The sequence below is a fragment of the Dreissena polymorpha genome, chromosome 14 (assembly GCF_020536995.1).
Source record: "Dreissena polymorpha isolate Duluth1 chromosome 14, UMN_Dpol_1.0, whole genome shotgun sequence".
NCBI classification, from domain to species: Eukaryota; Metazoa; Mollusca; class Bivalvia; order Myida; family Dreissenidae; genus Dreissena; species Dreissena polymorpha.
In genome coordinates, this window is record NC_068368.1 from 37,239,389 (window position 1) to 37,264,189 (window position 24,801).

The 24,801-nt window shown below is 36.1% G+C and overlaps 3 protein-coding genes across 8 annotated transcripts in view; 2 read left to right on the forward strand and 1 right to left on the reverse strand.

Annotated features, from left to right (window-relative positions):
- Nucleotides 1–4,577, forward strand: part of LOC127856913 (uncharacterized) — a 17,808-nt gene extending 13,231 nt beyond the window's left edge. For both annotated transcript variants that reach the window (XM_052393100.1, XM_052393099.1), the window contains exons 2-6: nt 752–791; nt 1,757–1,882; nt 2,514–2,638; nt 3,057–3,171; nt 4,033–4,577. In XM_052393100.1, the coding sequence (XP_052249060.1) occupies nt 1,810–1,882; nt 2,514–2,638; nt 3,057–3,171; nt 4,033–4,172 (453 nt within the window). In that variant the 5' untranslated portion in view covers nt 752–791; nt 1,757–1,809 and the 3' untranslated portion in view covers nt 4,173–4,577. The remainder of the gene's footprint in view (nt 1–751; nt 792–1,756; nt 1,883–2,513; nt 2,639–3,056; nt 3,172–4,032) is intronic.
- A 293-nt stretch (nt 4,578–4,870) lies between these two features.
- LOC127856911 (bone morphogenetic protein 1-like) lies at nt 4,871–19,693 on the reverse strand. Its single transcript, XM_052393096.1, has 14 exons — nt 19,542–19,693; nt 16,038–16,053; nt 15,114–15,154; nt 14,796–14,874; nt 14,212–14,332; nt 12,761–12,936; nt 12,221–12,445; nt 11,389–11,496; nt 10,318–10,424; nt 8,082–8,268; nt 7,792–7,916; nt 6,574–6,799; nt 6,006–6,281; nt 4,871–5,510 (listed from the first exon to the last, which is right to left on the reverse strand). The coding sequence occupies exons 1-14, from the start codon at nt 19,587–19,589 to the stop codon at nt 5,170–5,172; spliced, it is 2,076 nt and encodes a 691-aa protein (XP_052249056.1). The 5' UTR covers nt 19,590–19,693; the 3' UTR covers nt 4,871–5,169.
- A 2,031-nt stretch (nt 19,694–21,724) lies between these two features.
- Nucleotides 21,725–24,801, forward strand: part of LOC127856915 (neo-calmodulin-like) — a 124,282-nt gene continuing 121,205 nt past the window's right edge. For 3 of the 5 annotated variants that reach the window (XM_052393103.1, XM_052393104.1, XM_052393105.1), the window contains exon 1: nt 21,725–21,890. In XM_052393103.1, coding sequence (XP_052249063.1) covers nt 21,753–21,890 — 138 coding nt within the window. In that variant the 5' untranslated portion in view covers nt 21,725–21,752. The remainder of the gene's footprint in view (nt 21,891–24,801) is intronic. The other 2 variants (XM_052393106.1, XM_052393107.1) reach the window with 2 other exon arrangements.

The window sequence follows — 24,801 nt, forward strand, 5'->3', positions numbered from 1 at the left end:
TATTATTTATTTATTGTATTATTCGGTCTGATAATTTTTTCTGTTGTTAAAAAATGTTCAAGGCATATAGTATTCATTTTATTCTTCTTGTATTTTAAGTTCATATGCATGGATTTCGATTAAATTTGGGTGACATACGTATCAGATTGTTTGCAAAAAAATAACCACAAAACAATGGTAAATCTTCACACTGGTGGTATAAGCTAAGAACACAATGTTTATAGCATGAGAAAAATCCGCATATTTTAAAATATGATTTTTTGTTTGATAGAAAAACAAAGCTAAATCACATGTCAAAGCAATACAAGTGATTCTCCATTTGATATATTTCGGATTTGTGTATGCGCATATGTTTCCTTACCGCAGGCTGTAGCTTTATCCGAATACATGGGGTTATGTTTTCTTCGCCTTCAGTTCAGTCAATTTAATGAAAATTTATTGATACATTTTTAGGACTAAATCCTTAAAGACTTAAATTGATGTGTTACGTGTTTCGGCTTTCTGATCGGTCACAATTATGTGCAGAAGCATTCAGAGCTCTACTGTTTTGAACATTTAATTTCATTTGACTTATTATTCGATAGTATGAGTCAGGTGTTTCAAGATAATTTAAAGTTAAATTCTACACGGTGTGTTGATATTGAGACATAAGATAAAAAGGTCTTTTGGATAGCATACATATTTCTAAAAACGTTCCACGTGCGTGCTGAGCTTGAATGTTTTTTTTATATTGTTCTTGTTGCTATTTCAGTCGGAGCTCTCTCAAGAGCAACTGAGGGAATTACAGGGAGGTAAAATTATGTCTTATCTTTAACTTAGTATAATTTTGATGATATGTACACCATATTGTTCCATATTAAACCATTTTAATAGTCATTAAACTTCTGGGTGTGTTTAATAACAAACACGTTCTATGACTTCTATGTACACGTTCGAGCTGACCCAATCATTACAAAACTTTTACTACCTTATAAGTACATCGTCCGAGCTGACCCAGAAAATACACACACGTTACCTATCTCCTATGTACTGCGACCGGGCTGGCCCAATATTTACACATACGTTACCTATCCTCTATGTACAGCGACCGGGCTGGCCCAATATTTACACACACAATACCTATCCTCTATGTACAGCGACCGGGCTGGCACAATATTTACAGACACGTTACCTATCCTCTATGTACAGCGACCGAGCTGGCCCAATATTTACAGACACGTTACCTATCTTCTATGTACAGCGACCGAGCTGGCCCAATATTTACATACACGTTACCTATCCTCTATGTACAGCGACCGAGCTGGTCCAATATTTACAGACACGTTACCTATCCTCTATGTACAGCGACCGAGCTGGCCCAATATTTACAGACACGTTACCTATCCTTTATGTACAGCGACCGGGCTGGCCCAATATTTACAGACACGTTACCTATCCTCTATGTACAGCGACCGAGCTGGCCCAATATTTGCAGACACGTCACCTATCCTCTATGTACAGCGACCGAGCTGGTCCAATATTTACAGAAACGTTACCTACCCTCTATGTACAGCGACCGAGCTGACCCAGTATTTACAGACACGTTACCTATCCTCTATGTATAGCGACCGAGCTGGCCCAGTATTTACACACATGTTACCTACCCACTATGTACAGCGACCGAGCTTATACAGTGATTGCACATCTTCCATACACTATTAACATCGTTGAAGCTGACATCAGTAATTGCAACATGTCCCATGCCCTATAATTACAGCTTTCGAGCTGACCCAGGACTCGGGCGTTGTGGACCAGTACGGTGCCAAGAAGATGCTGCAGATCTTCAACATGAACCCAACCACGGAGGACGTGGCAAAAAGATACGCAGAGTTCGGCAGGGATGGTAAACTTTAGCTTAAAATTTACCCAACAACAAAGAACGGTACCAAGCGATCATGATGGTGAGCTAAACACCCGCCACCAAGAAAGTGCCTTAACGGTACGCCAAGTTAGACAGAGACGGTAAGCTTAACATTAACCCCACCACAGAAGACGTGGCAAAACGATACGCCGAGTTCGAGACAGACGGTAAGCTTAACATAATCACCACCACAGAAGACTTGGCTAAACGATACGTCGAGGTCGACAGGGACGGTAAGCTAAACATTATCCCCACCACATAAGACGTCGCAAAACGATACGTCGATATGTCGTGTTCGGCACAGACGGTACGCTTAACATTAATACCAACGCATAGGGCATGACTAATAATAAGTTGAGTTCGGCAGAGCCAGTAAGCTAAACATGAACCCCGCCATAGAGAATGTGGCAAACCGATAAGCCGAGTTCATCAGAGACAGTAAGCTAAACGGCGTAAGTCCGTTTGCTTCTGATTTTGTCTGGTAAAAATGCACACATGTGATATGTATGTGCTATTTAAACCTCTTTTTATGAACTTATGGCAAGTGAGTTGTTACATATATTGTATCTCCTTTGTGTAGATTTTCAAATATTTTGTTCTGTTTTATTTATAGCCACCGCGGGTCTGACATTCGAGGAATTCGAGCACATATTCCGAGACTACCTCATGGACTTCCCGAAAGTGCCGGACGCCTTGAAGAAAACACTCACTGATCTTTTTGATGGACCCATTACTAAAGTAAATGTCATGAGATAAAAAGTTACACTTAACATCAATCGAAAATGCTCAATATATAGCTGAACTGGTGTATGAAATATTTATAAAATGTTGTGCACAAACATGTATCATTTAATTATGTTTTTGTCGTTTGCGTTTGTTTCGTGTTTTTTTTTAAATTTATGAGACAGTGTAGTAAATTTTTTATCAATGCTCAGCCGAATAATGGTTCAACAGCGGTTTGAAGTATTAGTGCGTGTATGAATCAGACAGATAATAACATATAAGGACGTAATGACAATAGCGGAAGGTTATATCCATGGTAGGTCATCTAGTTACGGGAAAGACCAACTATAATTATGACAAGACATTTGCCCAAGCATGGCTCGAATAACAACAATTAAGTTAATTAGATTGTTCAATGACCGTTCTATTGAAGGCGGAGCTTCGTAAGATCCTGACAGAGATGGGCTCAGAACCCTTCGAACCAGAAGAAGCGGACGAGGTTCTCAGTGAGATACGCTTTGACGATCAGGGACTGATAACACGGGAAGGTACCTGAAGCTTAAATATCATATGTGCCTCGCTCCTGGAAATCGGCTTGTGCAGTCCGAACAGGCGATAAAAGGACGGCACTTTCTGCAGTTATTGTATTTTTCGTTTAATGAAAGTCTGTTAGCGAAACTCCAGTTTAAGCGGAAAATGTCGAGTGTGATTAACGGTTTAATATGGAACGATACTTAACGCACATGCATTTAAGTCTGCATTTCGGCTCATATCTTAAATTGGTTGAAGATGATGGTATTGGTTTACTTGTCAGCCATTAGTTCACGTGTTTATCCGATCTTGAAGGGGATCGTCTGGTCGCCAAATCAGTCCCGATTTTAATTAGGTCATAATTAAGTTTTCGTGAGTGTGAAGACAAATTCCTTAATATATTTTACCATTCATAATCTGTGTCCGTTCTTACATATATTAGTACTTCGTTACCATGCGTGATCTCAGACACAAATAACCTCTGTGTAATGAAACTTTATACATGCAGTCTCCCCATAAATGTAACAGTGAAAGAGGGACAATGCGCTTAAATTATTTTTAAGGAATTATTTCCCTTACCTTTTCGAATAGGACAAAAGTTTGGGAATTACTAGTAATCGGCAAATTTCAATTGCATTTTAGGCGGCGTCACAACAAAGGTTTTATTCGTACATTATCAGGTCGTTCTAGTCAATTGTATCCGTTTTTAACCAATTAATATTATTGTCTTTTCGTCCTTCCGCAGATGATATCTTGGTCATTGTAATAAAATAAGGTGGGTTTCTATTATGCTTCAAAAATTTATATTGTATACATCGTCTGCTGATATCGAATATAAAAAGTGTTATAAAATCTGAACGACGTAGTTTACGTTTCAGCGCTACAACAGTTCCTCCTTAACAAAGTCGACTTGCGTCTCCCGCCGTCTACTTCCGGTGCCAAGGAAGGGGAATCTACCGGGGAGCGGCCTTCACCCGTCGCTAGTCGGCATGCCGAGATTGAAGAAGACGATTTTTAGACGTACATCTGCGGATTGTGTGCACAAGTGGAATTAATTTCCTAAGATATTGTACTTTAGAACGTAAGCTTGTAATTAAATAATACAAATCTCCTTATCGTGCTATTAAATGTACACAACGCAAAGAGTAAGAATTCCTATAATACGTAACTGAAAAAATGAATGTTCTTGCAAATATATTAGAACCATATCTTAGTACGTATCATGTTCTCTGGTTCAGCTATTCTTTTGAAAGTGTTGCTATGTTCTTTCACAGCGACACTTGCGTGTATTTCCTATAAAGGAGTATCTGTTTATGCGTTAATAATGACCGAATTGATGTAAATGCATGATTAACAATGTGTGCAGCACTTGAAACTGTGCAAAGCATATAGCATTTGTGAACTTATTAAATCCTAAAAATCACGAAGGTTTTCATTTGCAGCGCTGTTATTAAATTATTACGCATAAATACTCAACATAAAAACGAAAAAGGCTTCGCATAACAGAAAATTACAAAAAATATTATTATACCAAGGTTAACTCAAACCATGTCCATTTGAATAAGTGTGTTTGTCATATTTCCTTGATTGTGTGCATGACTTTAATACGTCATAAATAGTATTCTTTCTAGTATAGTCAGGGACCTTTACAAACACAGTTGTTTGTTTGTAAAAGTCCCTGTATTATTTGAGTAAATATTATAATTTTGTTTGACATAAAATGAGTTTAAAGTTTATTAAAGTTATCTGTGGTATAAAATAAAAATAAACGAATTTCATAAGAACTAACAGTCTGTATGTAAAATAGCTTGTAGGAAGTTATTTTCGATCAAAAATACAACATCTCAGTAAAACAACATAACAGATTTTTACAAATGTTATAAAACATTCTTCTTTTAACTTCTACAATTACAAAATTCTTTGATGTCTTTGAACATGTCTTTTCTTACAAATTTACAAATTACGATTATCACTTTACTGCCGTAAATCGATACGCTTTGAAAATCCATTGATCTCTATCCTATAAGCGCAACTGGAATAGACGACAAATTGATTCGAAATCCGCTAGCCTCGCTCGCAAAATCACTCTTAAAAATGACCTTGACAGGAGCGCTGAACGTAAGCGCGTGTGTTGGGTGAAATGACGTATCAAATCTCGCGAACGAGGCTCCGGCGGAAATGACGTCAACGTAATCTCCGGTCCCAAACGAGGCTTGCTCGAAGTTGAGGCTGACCTCGTGACCGCTCATCGGAAATATGTTCCAGTCACAGACGGTGTCGGGTTCGTAGTTGCTCGGGTAATTAGGACTGTTCAAATGTTCGCCGTTGCCCGTGACGGTGATGTTTCGAGAACATTCTGTGGAGACATATTCAATGGATAGCGTAAATGACCGATAAAGGTTTAAATATTACTATAATGTTTGTCATAAATGATTTTGTATATGAGACTGGTAATAACTATTCTTTTTTATCAATTAATGCGTACACATTTTGTGTCGCGTTGGAGCTACTGTTTTCAAATATTTATATACATAAAGAACAATTTTAAGCACTATGACTGTCTATGAATAATTACATAAATTTAATTTACTTAAAGATTGGACGTGATTGTACAAACTAAACATTGTTTTTTGTTTTCTTTCTGGTAAAACGATACATATATGTGTGTTAACGGGATACTCTATGTTTTCGGATACACGTTACGCTTTTTACTTTAGTATGAACATATGGTTGAAAATGAGATTTACTCACTAGATCGGATGATAACTGGCAAGCCATTTCCCCGTTGCCAATATCAAAACGTGCGTACACTTCGAAGTATATACATATGGTTGAAATGAGATTTACTTACTAGATCGGATGATAACTGGCCCGGCCGATTCCCCGTTTCCAATATCAAATCGTGCGTACACTTCGATGCTATATTCCACTCCGAAATGAGGATAAGTAGACAGCAGGAAGTATGTCCTTTCAGGTGATACAGTGATTTCCTTGGCCATAGAAGATGACGCCATCTTATAGCGGATGACGTAAGCGACTGGTTGTGAAGAAGGGGTATTTGGTGGTTGCCAAGAGACGTTGAATGCACTTAGCATTTGTTCCACTCGTAAATTCTCGGGAGCGAAGCCTTTAAAAGATAAGCATTCAAATAACTCTTAACTAGACATTAAACAAGCGTATAGATCTACTGAACTTTTCGACAAAGAAAAAAAAGGCAACCCACAACTAAGAGTGAGGTTTAGACTTAAATGGAGAAGCATTATTGATACACTAGCATATTTTAGAAGCACGTTCAACGAAGAAAATAATTAAAGAAATGTACTTTTTTCGAACACGCTTGAAGAAAAAAAAAAAGGATTTAGAATACATAATTATGATCATTCATTGAAATATGCATTCTAAGTTCCGACTCTAAGAACCTTGTGCTGTGGCGACCAAAGAAAATCCCCCGCGTTTTTCTTCGGCGCCCCCGGCACGCGACACGAACGTGACCGTGGTTTCCTCCTCCTCCCCAACCGTCACTTCCGGAACCTCATGGGAGCCGCAAAAGTAGCGCCCCACTCCGATACGGACGAAGTCTCCGGAAGCACTACAGTCTGAGGCATCACCGGTAAGGTCCAGCGACGTAAAGGAGATATTCAGAACCTTGACAAAGCAACAAAAACGCGACTTAAAAGTTTTTAATGAAATAATGAAGTAATTATATGAAGCATGTAATGTTATCTGCAATAATTTAGCATTCAAAACGTAATTTATTTAGCAGACGAATCATTTGAAAGCTGCTACGTCATAGAACGGGAAATGGTTAACTCTGAAATACATTGTTTGCAAATTTATGAAAACAAAATAACACCCGTAAACCGTTTTGACGTAGGCGTCAACCTGCGATGAACGCGACGCAACTTTACGGTAGTTCGGCGACGACAGGTGTTCGATTTTTTCTTTGTATGCAGTAAAAACTTTATAATTCGAATGTTAAATACTAACCGTTAAACCGTAAATACTTATGACAGTTAACAGTCATAATTCCGAATCAATCCTTTTTTTTCAAACTTAAAACGATCCAATAAAATATCTTTGTACCCGAAAATAATGCGCTAACTTCATAGACGGGAAAATACGAAACCCTGTCGTTTGAGAGTCACTGTTCAGCTGCGTCGCGTTCATCGAAGCGTAATGCCTACGCCGAACACCGCTTAAAGAGTGTTTAGTCAGTATTTAACAGAACTGCTTGAAATAACATTGGGAACACAGTATCAACTTTCAAAGCTATGTCCTACGGTTATTTCAGAGCATTCGTTCAATTTTCTGCGGTTATTATTGTGAAATCACCAACACACATAACATTCGTCTTCAAGAAACACATGTTTTTCAAACAATAAATTTACAGTTAGTTTGAATAGTTATAACATCGCGGTTTGCGTATCTGTCTTTCACGTAAAGGTCCGAGTCCAAATTCTATACTCTGTTGTCAATTTTGGTATTAAAATTGTTGCAATATTTTGTTAATATTCATTACTCATCACATTATAGCAAAACTCGAATGAAAGTTCAACTTATTTCAAATATCATAGATTATACTGTTTTATATAGCCGTACACTTGCCATAGTTACCATACTAGCGTTTCCATAGTTACCTGGCGCAGTGGCTTGCGAATCTTCCACTGACAGACGACATCCTGCTCGTAGTATCCGTCTTTGAAGAATGGAGAATGGATCTTGTCGAAGTGTTCATTGTCCAGCCATACGTTCTGTTCACAGGCTATCCAGAGCAAAAAGTATTTCAAAGTTATTAAAAATTGAAATTTGCATTCAAAACTACATAATAAACAGAATTTTATTTTTTAACGCATCTGTCGGCAAAAGAATTAATCAGACGACACTATAGATGTAATAAGAACACCTTTGAACACTGCCCGATGCTTACCGGATCTTACGGTGACCGGATCTGAGGCTTCCCCCTCCACGCCGTCGACAACAGTGCTGATGGTGACCGCGTAGCGGCGGCCAGGGTGGGAGGTGTATGTGCTGAGGTAATAGGCCAGTCGGTCTGGCGCCAGTTGAATCTTCTGAGGGGTCCCATGGGGCTCCAAATTGTAGCTAAGTACATAGCCCTTAGGAATATAAATATGAATATGATTGCAGATGAATTCGTTACTCTTTTTGTAATAATAATAATAATAATAATAATAATAATAATAATAATAATAATAATAATAATAATAATAATAATAATAATGCTACTACTACTACTACTACTACTAATAATAATAATAAAAATAATAATAATAATAATAATAATAATAATAATAATAATAATAATAATAATTATCATTATTATTTGTTTTATAATATTTTTTATTAATTTTATACTCATCATTTTTATATATTATTTTACTTAAAATGGTTTGTAATTGCTTTTTACGGCGAAATAATACAAAATTAAACGACCCATAACTCTAGAATACGTAATGCATTGAACGATTGCAGAGGGCTAATAAAGGGCTGTTATATCATGTGTGAATGCATCTTTATAGTTTATTATGAAATTGTAATCAAGACAATTTACTTATGACAAATACAACGAGAATATGGTAGCCGCATAATGCCAAAAATTACATACTTAGCGGATGGACATGTTTTACTTATAGTGAACAAGGGCATTTTAGCATGGACATTTTTTACAGGGGTATCAATACAAATAGATTAGTTTATATACTTTCTTAACGGACACGCATTGTTTATGATTTTCGGACCGTATGTTTTTTTTTAAAAACATATTTAATATCTTTTGTAGATCCAGCCCCATTTGTTTGTCATGATAAAACTCTCAAGTCAAGTGTACTAACGACTAAATATAACCCTTGAATTATTTTTATGGCACCGAACAATGTCTATATTAAATAGTGACACTGTATACTATACATTCTTCCCTTTCGCCTTCACATTTTGGCACCGGATATTGCATATAATTAGTTTTGTCTTCCAAGTTATCGTAAGTCAGGGGTGTGGGTTAAAACGAAAGCCAAACAGAAGAAGTAGATTTTTCAATTAATCAAGTAACCTCATACATAAAAACGATTGGGTTTATTATTACAAACGGCACACGTAGTCAAAACACGGGTTTCGCACAAATCCAGCTTTAATTTGATGGTCAGTTACTCTGTAAATCCGTGCACACCTTGTAGATAGCATTTGACATATCACATGATATAAAATCGAAAGACACATAAGTTTGCCTCTTACACTTTGGGAAGTCGACAAAAAACGTATACGATGCTTTTAATTAACTATACGGTGACTTTCTACTCAGTACGAAATAAACTTCTTTTTTACGTCATTTTACATTATACGCTTACCAAACACAAATGAAATGAAAATACAGAAGCTTAATAAACTCACACAATTGAAGCCAAGCAAACAATGCATCGCTTTTAAACATTTCAAAACAGATTTCAAAATAAAACAAAGGTGCATTATACGCACACTTTCGTTGTCATGACTATCGTATTACACGCACACTGTCGTAGTCATGACTATCTTATTAAACGCACACTGTCGTAGTGATGACTATCTTATTATACGAACACGGTCGTAGTCATGACAATCTTATTATACGCACACTGTCTTAGTCATGACTATCGTATTACACGCACACTGTCGTAGTCGTGACTATCGTATTACACGTACACTGTCGTATTCACGAATATATTATTACACGCACACTGTCGTAGTCATGACTATCGTATTATACGCACACTGTCGTAGTGATGACTATCATATTATACGAACACTGTCATAGTCATGAGTATCGTATTACACGCACACTGTCGTAGTCATGACTATCGTATTACACGCACACTGTCGTAGTCATGACTATCGCATTTTATGCACACTGTCGTAGTCATGACTATCATATTATACGCACACTGTCGTAGTCATGATTATCGCATTATACGCAAACTGACGTAGTGGTGACTATCGTATTATATGCACACTGTCGTTGTTATGACTATCGCATTATATGCACACTGTCGTTGTCAGGACTACCGTATTATACGCAACCTGTCGTTGTGATAACTGTAGTATTATACGCACACTGTCGTAGTCATGGCTATCGTATTATACGCACACTGTCGTACAGGAGAATATCGTAATCTTACTGTTATATTTCCGGTAATATTGGCCGGGGAGTTCCAGTTGATCCGTATGGCGTGTGGCAGCACCCAGACATCCACATCCGGCTTGTTACCGGACATCTCAGATGTCACTGGTGATAATACGAGCCTCGTTCTGGGAAAACTGGGCTTAATGCATGTGCTTAAAGTGTCATCACAGATTTGCCTGTGTAGTCCGCACAGGCTAAAGAGCCACGATACTTCTTTCCGCATAAACTTGATTTTTGCTTAGAAGATACTTTCTTACAACGAAAAATACCATAAAAACGGGAAGATTCGTCCCAGGTTAGCCTGTGCCTACTGCACTCGCTAATCTAGGGCGAAACATGCACATGCATTAAGCCCACCCAGTTTTCCCTGATCGCGACTCAAACTAGAAAAGAACTGTAACTATTTTGTTTCACGACTTTATCCAGGTTTAGAAAAGAGCAGTAAATGTGTTGCGCGACAGTATTCTTAGACTTGCATATATATGTCGGATCATTTAGAAAGCGTATCGTTTTTTTTCCAGATTTGTGCATTTGACAACATATCCGTTTTAGACATACACGATTTGGACAGAATGATCATAATTCTTTTTTCCAAATTTTTTTTTTTTTGACCTTGATCTTTTTACCGACGATATAGACCATCAAACCATGCTTATTTCTTACTCAAGCATACATTTTGTAAATCAATACAGAGCGCAACTATACTCCGAACAAAATGTAAAGGATACAATTCTTGTTTAGTATTGATGTTGAACTGTAACCTTGCTTATTATTATAGCGCAATAATCCGTCTGACCATGTTTTCCATTACCTACTAACTTAAACAAAATACTGCCTGAAATAGTGATCATTCGGACATAGTGTATTCAGGCAGATTTTGTATATTAACATCAAACGATTTCCTTTTCGTGAAGTCGGAATTGTAAAGTTTTAAAGACGCCCTATAAAATGCAAGGGACTGAAGAGCAATTGTTCAGATTCTTCAGTTTGGTTCAAAGCGGCAAAAACACTGATTTAGCGACATCTACACCCTATTGGTTCAAAGCGACCAATTATGTATCGTTACCTGCAGCTTTTGATGACAGGTTTACTTGTTGCGGTGGGCTCAACGATGGTAATCCCGTGTCCCAACTGTTTGGCATAAACTTCAAGTAATCTGGCAACGGCATCGGGCCTGTCCAGAGAAAACCATGATACATTCTAGATGTATGTTAGGCATACAGTTGCACTGCTGTGGTTTTAATATGGATAACGTCAAACGTTGAGTGGAATTTTTTTTTAAAGAAACCGGAGTACAAAGACACACACATAAATTGTGCCCGTCCCTGTATAAGATCGCGTGATGCGAAAATGGATCTTATTCCATAAGCATCAAGTGTAAACACAGGCTAGACTGCGCATCCGCAAAGTCTTGTCAGAAATCCAGCTGTCTGTAAGGTGTCCTGGTCTCATTAGCAGGAATGGTAGATCCTGACCAGAATACGCAGGTCTGGAGTAACGTTGGTCGCCTTAGGAATAAGACCAACTTTCGCCGTGCGCAGCTTAGAAGCCAAAAAGTATCAGTTTTCATTATTTATATTTGCATATATATCTAATATGTATGTAATGTTTCTACGCATATGAACAGAAGTTATGTAAATCATAAGGATACACACATGTGTCTATATAAGTTATAATGACGATTGGAGAATTCAAATTACTATCTTGATGACACGTCAGTAATATCTTAAATAAGCCGCAAATGCGCATCAGTTGGTAAAGATTTAAATTGATTTTTTAGGCTAACGATATTATTTCAAATTGCCTTTTAACTAATGGACGTGTGGCAACTGAACGCTATATTTTTAGTGCACAGTATCCCTCACGATAACGTTTTGATTATTTTTTTTAATACGCACCTGCCTCGCAGCCATATAGCGTGGTAATCTTCCAAATATCTAAGGGACTGAACTCTTCCCGCTGGCCCATGTTTGCGTGAGGCTCAAACTTTGGAGTTATCGTTGGCGAGTTGCCGTCCTTGCTAAACACGTATGCCCCGTAGTGCATCAGGCTACCGAAGTCGTACGGCGTGTTCAGTGTGTCCAGGTACTTCTTCTCTTGGAGAGCGAAATCATCATCTCGGCCTGACACAGCGATAAATATTACAACTTCCATATGGTGGTAATAGTATTAGCAGTGAATTAAATATGAGCCGCCCTCAAGGACAACCGGGCTCAAGTTTTGCGTTCGATCACACATGAAAAATAGGCTTTTTCCAAGACACGAAGTAATAAATCACGAATCATTTCGGTTGTAACATGACTTATCTGACCCTATTATTGCTAGGTCCCGTTTAAAAAGACACTTCATTTGCTTGAACATCAAAAGAAACCTTACACAAAAATGATGAGTTTGATCAAGTATTTGACCCACATTACCCAAATAGTCAACCCTCGTACCCGCCTGTATGTTGCTCCAGTGGATGCTCACATAGGAGTCCCGGTCCCAACGATTCTGCTCGTGGAAGAAACCTACTGCGTGCGTCATCTCGTGCAATATAACGCCTTGGTAGAGGCATGCGGGACCAATTGAAATCGTCTGCTCGCCACCGTCACGACCGATAGACGACTGACACCTACAAGACGAGTCAGTAGGTTAGGTGCAGCGGGGGTTCGATCCCCCGCTGCACCTAACCTACTAACTCGTCTTTCGCCTGAGACGTTAAACCGAGGTGCAGTGTACTAAGTGCTATACACCAGGCACTAAAAGACCCAGGGTCACCTCTGGAACGGGGTGTCTCCTGTATCTTGCACTATCCTCCGTAACCAACTAACACGTCTTTCTGGGGGCGATTGCCATATGGGAGACAATCCCGGTGCACTCGATAAAAAACAAAAACAACAACACAACTGACACCTACACAATTACACGGTAAAGCAAACTTGTGCTATTGTTATCGCTAATTAGGAATCAAAAGGTCACTGTCGGCTTAGGTAGTACACACAATTATAACGGGAAATCTTAGGTTTGCAACCAGGTGCCCGTGCTACAGAAACCATAATAAAAAGAACCCCGGATTATGGCAGTGTACTTTTTAGTGTTGTTTCCGTACCCGAAATACATTGTACTATAATAAAGAGTACCTGCGGTACGTTTAAGCAGTGTATGAAACGAAAACAACAAATTTGGTCTAACTGGCGTTCGCCTTTTTGCACAACACTCTAGGCAATCTTAAACTTGCGGAAGAGTGGATTAAATTTGTTTTCTACTGTCGACTTGCGATCAGTCGGTCTGCCTCTCGGTCGATCAATAGGTCGGTCAGTGGGTCACGCGGTAAGTTACTCAGAAAGTCAATATTCAGTCGGTTATTCAGTCAGTCAGAACAAAAGTCAGTCAATCGGACAGTTCGGAAGTCAGTCAGGCAATCAGTCACAGTCACTGAAAACTGTATGTTAATTAATAATTTAATGAGAATTATTAGTAGAAATCAAATACATATCCAAGCTGATAGATCGGACAATCTTTTACGGACTTATATTTAAATGTTTAGGCTTATAACCAGGAAAAATCTATTGAAATTGGTTTAAATGGCAGTTGTTTTCTTCTGCATGTCATATCTAGATATGACTCAAACATGTGGTAATGTTCATTGAAATAGTAATGGCCCACTTCATGCGAAAATGATTCCTACGCCATATTCGGTCAGCGGAGCTCTCGACCAGCATGTTCAAGTCTGGTCAGAGGCTACCCTGTCCATTTATGAGACAACGAAACCTTGTGAGACGTTATTGCGGACATTGTAGCTCATGGCCAGGCTGAGCGAATTCGCAGACTGGTCTGGAGCAACGTTCGTTGCATATTGCATAATACCAATTTTCGCATGATTACGAGTCTTATTCAACACACATACCCCTTGCCGTTCTTGAATCTCACGTAATCAAACTCGTTGACCCTCGGTACGAACTTGACGCACGAGACTTTCGTGTTAAAGTGGTGGACGGCGTTGGAAATGGCTATCACAGCGTTTGGTTCTGAAACAGTGAGTTTAAGACCCACGCAAATCGTTTTAAAATCAGGGGCCTGTGTTATTTTAACATCGTAGGACAAAGTTACCTCGCATGCATGTTGTAGTTTTTTTCCAAAGACGCATGGATGCTCAGCATCAACATATATAATGTATTTTGTTCCGTTGAATACTGTACTCATTTCCTTTGTATCTTAAACATGGGCTTCATTTTTGCAGAATTGTGATCATAGTTTATTCATGATTGATTCTGTTTAGAGTCTCAATGGGCTAAATTTGATATGATAATGCCGAAATGACATTACGTTTAAAAAAACAACCGAAACAGTGATGTTGTCATTATATAGGTTTTTTTTGGCTTTATTGTTTTCGTGATTTATACTCAAATCAAAAAGAGAAAAATCTATCTTTAATTACGACCTTATAGCTACGCACCAAATGCCCCATCTATATGCTACATAATACAATACCTAGTTGCTCGTTGTCGATCACGTAGGGAACGCGGTTGTTCTTCCAGAGCCAACTCCTCACGGCGATAGCATTCCGTTTCTATAGTAACAATAAATGCTCTTATACATGTGGTAAAAAAGACGATGAAGGATAAAATGGCAGTTTGCTTACCATGGTAGAGTCAAAATGCACGAAGATGACCAATTGATACGTGAAAAGCACGGCATTTTTTTAATGTGACCAATTGTAGGTTTATCATTCATTAGTAAATATCAGCACATTATAAACTGCAATACATTTGATATAAAAGTGCGCTTAAGCATAAAAAATCATTTTACCTGACTATATATGTTACTGCTAGTATGTAATTGTGAAGAAACTGAAAAAAAAGCAAACCATTTACATTTACAAAATTGAAAAAAATTAATACAACTTTAGGTGAAATTCTATGAAAACTTATGACGGAATGGATAGCCAAACATGAATTTAGCACTAAGCTGTTTGGATCAAAATAATGCCTTTACTTATATTGCTGATGCTTTTCCTACTGTACAATATCTAATATAGTCGTGTATGTGATCTTTATTTTTTAATGATGATGTAGAAGAAGACATTGGTGATTATAATAATACAACGGTTGATGAAGAAGTCAGAGGCGAAAAAATGATGATGATAATGATATTGGCTGCTGCTGGTAATTTTCATTAAGAAGTTGATGATGATTACGATGCTGGTTAAGAAGAAGAACATGAAGATGACTGTGACGGTGACGACGAAGACGATGATGATGATGATTATGATGATGATGATGATGATGATGGTGATGATGATGATGATAATAACGACGACGACAATGGTGATGATGATGATGATGATTATGCTGCTGCTGATGATGATGACGATAAAAATGTTGATGATGATGATGATGATGATGATGATGATGAAAATGATGATGATGATGATGATGATGATGATGATGATGATGATGATGATGATGATGATGATGATGATGATGATGATGATGATGATGATGATGATGATGATGATGATGATGATGATGATGATGATGATGATGATGATGATGATGATGATGATGATGATGATGATGATGATGATGATGATGATGATGATGATGATGATGATGATGATGATGATGATGATGATGATGATGATGATGATGATGATGATGATGATGATGATGATAATGATGATGATGATTGTGATGGTGATGATGATAAGGTTTAACAATGTTTGATTCTTACCAGCCCCACAGCAGATCTGCAGAAAGAAAAGACAAAACAATATCTAACTAAGTTCATGTGAATAGTAAGGGTTTTGCCATTTGGGTTTGGGGTCAAAGGAGCACAACACCAGAAAGGCTCTGTCTACTAAACTGGATATTAAAGGTTCTTCACATTGGAATTTATACGAGTTGACCAGATACTCAGATATCAAGGTCAGGCTGACTAATTTTACTGACTATGAACTTACCACCTGTTGTATTCACATTAAAATGTATTTAAGGTTTCATGTTCTAATGATGACAATTGACGATATGCACCAAATGTATATCAAATAAATTTTAACATTACTACATGGCCAACCAATTGTCATGTTTTGTTTTTCTTTTCTTTCTAATGTTTTTATGTTACCATGACCCAAAACTTTAAAGAAATTTGCTTTAACTTTATACTAGAGACTGAAGAAGCCATATCACACTATCTATGTAATCCAAACTTGGCAGAAAAGAGTGTTTAAGTCTGTAGGAAGATTTTTGTTTTTTCTATAAAGATATTGTCCATGGAAACAAAGAGAATGCATTGTTTTGGGAAAATACGACGTGTATTCTACTGAAAGCCATAATGTTTATAATTATAAGAAATACGCTTCATGTTAATTGTGCATAAGTTAATCAGTGCGATTGTAATATACATTTATAATATTCAATCCACGCTTTGTCCGAACGGATAAAACTTATTAAATTCACTCCATAGACATCACACTGTTTAATTGTACTGAATATTATATAATAATATTTTTATTATTTAAGACATTTTTTTGTGGAATAAGGCTTGAATACAGGAATAATACACGTTTTCGAGGGCAATATCATCTGCGGGCGCTCGAAAAATCACACATACCAAAATAATTTTAACTTACAGTGAAATCAATATGTTTTGTTCATTCGACATCGACAAAATAATTCGATTATTTAAATACAGTTAAAGGTTGTGTTTTACATATGCCTCACTCGGTCATCATACGAAATGATGAGCCTTTACCTTCGGATAGGCAGTTTTCGATTGAAAATGTGTTTAAACAGTGGATTAATGCAAAGTTGAAATACAGCCGCGCAAAGTTAGAAATATGTAATTATTTTGGAATTTACAGCAGGAACGTTGAAGGTACATACACACTTACATTTACAGCATAGTCTTTTGAAAGTGTTGAGTAAATAACCTTAACTTCATTGACATTGCCAATAAAATAAAGCTGTTGTCAAGAAAGTGCAGATGGTATAACTTGAAAAGTGGATTGAAATAGTCATTATCCCTGCATGCATGAGGAAACTGGTGCTTATTCAGTTCCCTATTTAAGCTTGGAAAGTCGTCGAAGGCTGGAGAAGGGAAGTAACTGTGCGTGGACCAGATTATGGATATGAATAACACATAACAGGGCCGTTCAAGCCCTCCTTTTGCCAAGTTTCTGCACACCGCCAGAGGGCATTATAGATAGAGTTTATGCAATAATATCCTATTCGTGTTAGGGAATAATTCATTTTAAGTCATTATATTTCAAATAAATCACTGAATCCATGTATTTATTCTGTATATCAGCACATCCGTTTGCTTATTCGGTATAGAATTGCATCAGTGTGTGAATTATGTGTTTCAGTGCATGAGTGTGTTAATTCTGCGCATCAGTGCATCCATGTGTATATTCTATAATTGAAACCATGTATTAATTATGTATATTCATGCATTAGTTTGCTAAATCTGTATATCCGTACATTAGTTTGCTAATTGTTTATAACAGTGCATTAGTGCGTAAATTATGTCTATCAGTGTTTCAGTGTGTTAAATATATCTTTTAGTGTATCATTGTGTTAAATATGTATATCAGATGATCAGTGTGTTAAATTATTTATTTCTATGTATCAGTGTGTTAAATATGTATACGAGTGTATCAGTATGTTAAATTATGTCTTTCTCTTTCAGTGTATCAGTGCGTCAAATACGTATATCAGTGTTTCAGTGTGTTAAATACGTACATGTATATTAGTGTATCAGTGTGTTAATTATGTATATCAGTGTGTTAAATATGTATATCTGTGTATCAGTGTGTTAAATAAACCTATCAGTGAATCAGTGTGTTAAATATGTATAACTGTGTAACAGTGTGTTAAATATGTATATCAGAGAATCAGCGTGTCAAATATGCCTATCAATATATCAGTGTGTTAGATATGCAACTCAGTGTATCAGTGTGTTAAAAAGTTATATCTGTGTATCAGTGTATTAAATATGTATATCAGTGTATCAATGTATTAAAAAATTATATCGGTGTATCAGTTTGTTAAATATGTATATCTGTGTATCAGTGTGTTAAATATGTATATCAGTGTACCAGTGTGTTAAATATGTAAATATGTGTATCAGTGTGTTAAATATGCCTAACAGTGAATCAGTGTGTTGAATATGACTATCAGTGTATCAGTGTGTTACATATGCCTATCAGTAAATCAGTGTGTTAAATATTTAATTCAGTGTATCAGTGTGTTAAATATGTATATCAGTGTTTTAAATGTTCCTATCATTGTATCAGTGTGTTAGATATGCCTATCCGTGTATCAATGTGTTCAATATTTATATCAGTGCAGCAGTGTTTTTAAAATGTTTATCTGTTTATCAGTATTTTAAATATGTCTTTCAGTGTATCAGTGTGTTAGATATGCCTATCAGCGTATCGGTGTGTTAAATATGTCTTTCAGTGTATCAGTGTGTTAAATATGTATATCGGAGGAATAATTCTTTATATCAGTGTATCAGTTTGTTTTTTAGTATTAATTGTGTCGGTGTATCATTGTGTAAATTTTGAACAACGGTCATCAGTGTGTTTTTCTAGGTATCATTGCGTCAGTGTGCAAAACATGAACATCAGTTAATCAATTTGTTGATTTTAAAAATTAGTCATCTCTGTGTTAATTTAATATTTAAGCTCATCAGTTTGTTACCTATGTAAACTCGTGCATCTGTGTGTTAATTATGTATATCGGTGCATTCGTGATTTTATTTTGTATATATATTCTGTATTATCAATATATCAATTTTTATTTGTGTATATTCATGAAATAAAGTAAATCAGTATATGGTTGTGTGTATTATTTATATCAGTGTATTGGTATGTTTTTTTTGTATATCAGTGTAGAATTGTGTTAATTCTATCTGTACGTTTATCAGTGTGTAAATCAGTAAATCGCTGTATATGTGTGTTAATTCCGTATATCAGTGTTAATTCTGTTTCACTTCTTGTGAACGATCATGGACATACATGAAAATTTGTTACTGCAACAGTTTCCGTGAAACAGTTCATTAAATTTTTCCTGATAATCAGAATCTATGATATATGTAGTGATGACATTCGAATACATGTAAACATTAACGTTTGAATACTTTAAAAAATTATATAAACACAGTTCGCCTAAATAACAAACAGAACACTAGCCAATTAAGGAAATACACGTCGAAACTTAATAGACCACTCACTTGTATGCCTATGATCAAAACAACCCCTGCGCATTTAATGTAATCCATATTTTATTTGAAAGTATTGCAAATATTTATTTTAAATAACGAGCAAACATGAATAAATGGCACCTCAATAGATTAAACAGTCATTTAGTATGTGCAAGTGCAATGCAAATATACAAAGTCTGTAGAGGGTCAATGTTCTGTTGATTTATCAGCGATTTAAGTGAACTTTAAAGGGAAATATGTTCTTTCGTTTCATGACCATGTTTATTGACACTCTGCATAACATACTTTAAAAATTAGAAAGGCTGAAATAGCCTAATAGCCTAAATAAGAATAAGTTTACTTATTTGAGAATTTGAAATCGCCACTGTTTTGTTCTACGTATTGTTTTATTTGGATTAAACATCATCAAATATTGAAAATATCTAATTTTACTGATCATGATGATTCATATTTCGCTTAAAAGGACTAATAGTCACAAAGATCAAGAAATGTATCTCGTTTAACATTAAATATAATACCCACATACAAATCTGGTTGCAAATTGCGAATAATTACTGATTCCGTACAACTTTACGCATCCCTGTAATTACATTCTAAGCCTGTCAGGTATATTGCAAAACTGTGCAATAATATGTTATTGTCTCATCCGATTGTAATTCCATATAATGACTTTGCGCTAGGACTTAATAGTGAAATTATTATGTCATTATTCGCATTGGTAGCAAGTATGTTGCATCGGTTGAGATTTGTTTCGCAGTTGAGCATGTAGCATAGCAGTTCCTCCTCCTAAAGGAAGTTCAAATATTTGATTTACCTTTTTTTAATTGAATAGATAGTTTTTATATGTACAAAAAATGTAATCGTCAACCCTCTACAATTTCACATAGATGCTGGTATAGAACGCATGCGTCATGTTTCAAATGAGAGGAACCGCAAAATAAACGCACTCGAGTAATAGTGCTGTAGTATTTGTAAACAATTTATGGTGTATCAGTTCTACACATACTCACATAATAAATACCTGCCACACTAACTTATGATTATATGATCATTAACTCTCAAATTACTAAAACTAGAACAAATAAAGTTTGGAGTTTTTACGATAATAGGTTTCTCACAAACATAAATAATAGCACACGCCAGTATTCATTTTTTTCAAAGAATGCTGACCGCGTGTTTCTCTCATAAAAACAAATGAGATAAATTGCGTCAGATATGTTGTGTTCAGTGTATTCCTGTGAGTCGGGGGATGGGGCGCTCGAACTAGCGACGCCTATTTTTTTTTAAACAAATTTGTACTATTATCCGCTGTTTTGCAATTAGTATATCAGTCCTCCTTTAAGGCACGTCATGTTAATAGTTGAACACGGTCGTCCTTGCCATTTGACTATCACAAATCTGTGTACTGATAAGAAATACGTGAGACTCACATGGAAGTATTCGCATTTAGCAACGAAAGAAGACATATTAAGCCGTATTACACTACACGCTTACTGTCATTGCTGCATATGCATTACATAATGAGTTTGTACGTTTATAATTGTGTCGAATTTGTATACGTATATATGTCAAATATAAGTGGTTTATTTATTTTTAAAAATGGCCTACGTGGATTTGTGTAGTAGTAGTAGTAGTAGTAGTAGTAGTAACAGTAGCAGAAGCAGTAGCAGTAGCAGTAGAAGTAGACGTAGTAGTAGAAGTAGTAGTAGTAGTAGTAGTAGTAGTAGTAGTAGTAGTAGTAGTAGTAGTAGTAGTAGTAGTAGTAGTAGTAGTAGTAGTAGTAGTGGTAGTGGTAGTAGTAGTAGTAGTAGTAGTAGTAGTAGTAGTAGTAGTAGTAGTGGTAGTAGTAGTAGTAGTAGTAGTAGTAGTAGTAGTAGTAGTAGTAGTAGTAGTAGTAGTAGTAGTAGTAGTAGTTGTTGTTATAGAAGTCGTTGTTGGAAAAGTAGTAGTAGTTGTAGAAGTAGTATTAACAGTTGCAGTAGATGTTGTTCTTTAAATTTTCCTTTTTATAGATTAGTTGTACCTGAAACCGCTGTATTTTATTGAAATTATTGAATTTAGTATCGATAATAACCCACGTTGTGTGGTTAAAATAATAGCTATCACTCCAATTAAAAACCGATGTATTGAGAGCCATCGTTTGATTGAACATAATAAAGATTTGTTTGCATTTCTTTGGAGAGAACCGAATGGTTTCCGCCCTGGGTGCAATCCGAGCCAATGTTCAAAAATCGCATGGGCTTTGTTTGCATGTGTAATTATTCAGTAGAGTTATGGTGGTATGTAAATAAGATCTTTATAACGACGTACTGTAGGACTTTTTTGTCATTTACATACAGGGGAATATTTCTTGCAATGGTGAGTTTTAAACGTTATATTGTTGTCAGAATTCTATAAAATTCATATCATAATGTGTACATGTATAGATATAATATACATACTTTGTGTGTAATTAGTTCTATTGTAATATTTATTGTTTAAAGAAAATATAAAGTTGTATTTTATTCCACTTTTCTTGTGGGGTTTCTAAATAAGCCATTTGAAATTTTGTTTACTCTTTAAGTTAAACGAAATGTAATAATACGTATTATTATATTGCGCATCTAACATTTATCTGCAAAATTACATTTAACGCGTGATTGCCACATACAATATATAATATTCTTATTGCATGGTTTACGCCATGATAGATGAAGATGTCAATGAACCACACATTTGGGACAAACACAGTACATTAAATCGTGTTTTGCATCTCAAAATGAAAATTTCAAGTTACAAATCTTAACATGAATGAGTGTATCATCATGATTAGAAAGTGATCAGGCTAGTCATTAAAACGCTTAGAGATGACCCGCATGTGCAGTCCGTACAGGCTAATCAGGGACGACAGTTTCCGCTTTTATTGTATTTTCATGTGTTCAGGAAGTCTCTTTTTAGCGAAAATCCAATTAAGGCGGAAAGTGTCATACCTGATTAGCCTGTGCGGACTGTGCGGACTGTGCGTTATATTTAAAATGCATTCATTTATCCTCTTTAAATTCGATTTTAATGTGTGATGAAGAAAAGCAAGCTATTTCGGCTATTGTTTTTTATTGGGAACGATCTTAATAGCAGGGTGCTCCGCCTTACTCCTGTTCGTTTCCTTTCTCCTGTCCATCTGCAATTTTCAACATAAAAGTGTGAAAATCTTGAAAACAATAATTATTGCTGGCAAGAATGCAATGGAAAATGAAAACACTATGATAACAAACCTTAGTTACATTTTTTTGAATTATATATTACTTCCATTAACCATTTAATTTGAGCCGTGCTCTGTTAAAATGGTGTTTAATGCATGCGCGTAAAGTGTCGAACCAGATTATCCTGTCAAGTACGCACAGGCTATTCAGGACGCCACTTTCCGCCTAAATTGGAATTTTGCCAAGAAAATACTATCTTTAAACAGAAAATATCATAAAGCGGAAAGTGTCGTCCCTGATTAGCCTGTGTGGGCTGACAGGCTTATCTGAGATGACACTAAATACGCACTTGCCTTTCCACAGAGCAAGACTCTTTTAAAAGTGTCACCAGACTTGTCCGGATCTCCAGCCTGCTCCTGTTGTCCTGTACCTTTTGTGATCTAAGATCTTTCCATGCTGTCTTTGATGTGTTTAGATCTAGTTTTCTTGCGATAATGATATTCAGGGGGGGGGGGGGGGGGTATTGATTCTGCAAATTCTCTAGTTTTTTTGGATAGCAAACATACAACAACCGTTTAATGTCTTAAATGAATAAACTGTGGGATATTAAAATGGGCAGGGCTGTAAATGTATTACGCAAACAAAATAAACTTATAGACATGGTGTATACCCACCATCAGGCGTTCATTGTTGGAATAATCTCCCTCCCAACGAGTAATTCTCACTTTATTTAGTATGTTTAATGTGTATTTAGTATGACCTGGATAAAGATTCCACGCGTAAAAATGACGTCATTTGATTTATTTGTATGACAACATTTGATGTTATCGTGTGTGTGTGTGTGTTTCATTTAAATTCTGCCTTTTTATTTTGTAGTTGATGCTATAGTATTTTTAAATTAAAGACCGAAAGTTTTGAGAAAATAATAGCATAAATAGAGAATAATAGGTTAGTGTTGATAATAGATCAGGTTTATCATGCGAGGCTTAGAAAACAAAAAGCACGAGCCTTGGCGAGTGCTTTTTCGTTTTCGTGCCGAGCATGATAAACCTGATCTATAATCAACACAAATCTATTATTCTATTTATCCCACATTTTATTTTGTAAACCTTTTTGTTTAAACAAAATTAGTTTGATTGGATAATTTCGCTGGATTTATGACGTCATTTCGTCGAAATATTGAGGTCATTTCCTGCCGTTGATTATAGATGATATTTTATCAACGGGGCTTTAATCAACCGAATTCGCTGTAAAAGTGGGATAAAAAGAAATACCAGGTAAGTGTTGAATAAAGAAACGTTTATTTGAACGGCACGTGGTTTTCTAAGCCTCGTGAAATAAACTTGTCAGTATTCAACACTAATCTTGCATTAGCTCTATAATAATAAACCTATATTCTATATTCGTAAACGCGTCACAGTTAAAGTAATCTCATAGATGCAATGCACGGATGTGGAAGTGGGTTAAAAGTAGTAATGTTTCACTTCCACACCTTTAAAAAAAATATGGCAAAAATGTTTGCTTTTGCTTTGCCCCAAAATCGTTGTGACCGTCACACAACCATTTGCATTTTTTGTACTATCAATACCCCTCCTCCCATTTTTTAATTAACGATTCCTTCTCTCCGATAACATTGAGCTCTGGCGGTAATCCAATTGTTTGATATCGATTAAGTGTGAAAATGTATTTACTTTGGGCGATTTCTGTATTGATTGATACCATTCGTCAGTACTTGCATTGTCGATGTCATTTTTACATTGCATTCTTAAGCTTAATATGAACCATAAACAATGTCGCGCTGTATATATTGACCTGAAAAATAAATCCGTTTACCGTAATGCTTTATGGTTTAATCTTTTCAATATGGTTTTAAGATAGAAACTTCTTTCCATTTTCAAAGACACGTATTCTAAAGTCAAGTCTTGCATAAAGCTCTGTAACACGTTCCGATATCTTTGGTATAGCCGTTGGTTTAAGAAAAGGAAAATAACAACCTCTTGATCATGATCGTATAATTTTAGAAGGAAATTGAATCGCACATTAAAATTGATACGGAACGCGACTTTAGTCTAAAATCGGTTGATTTATCA

Coding starts and splice junctions, on each gene's coding strand:
- LOC127856911 (XM_052393096.1), bottom strand. CDS start 19,589: ATGGATTACATTAAATGCGCAGGGGTTGTTTTGATCATAGGCATACAA. Junction 14,333..14,795: donor GATCGACAACGAGCAACTAG/GTATTGTATTAT, acceptor TCACTGTTTCAG/AACCAAACGCTGTGATAGCC. Junction 11,497..12,220: donor GCTATATGGCTGCGAGGCAG/GTGCGTATTAAA, acceptor TTCTCTGGACAG/GCCCGATGCCGTTGCCAGAT.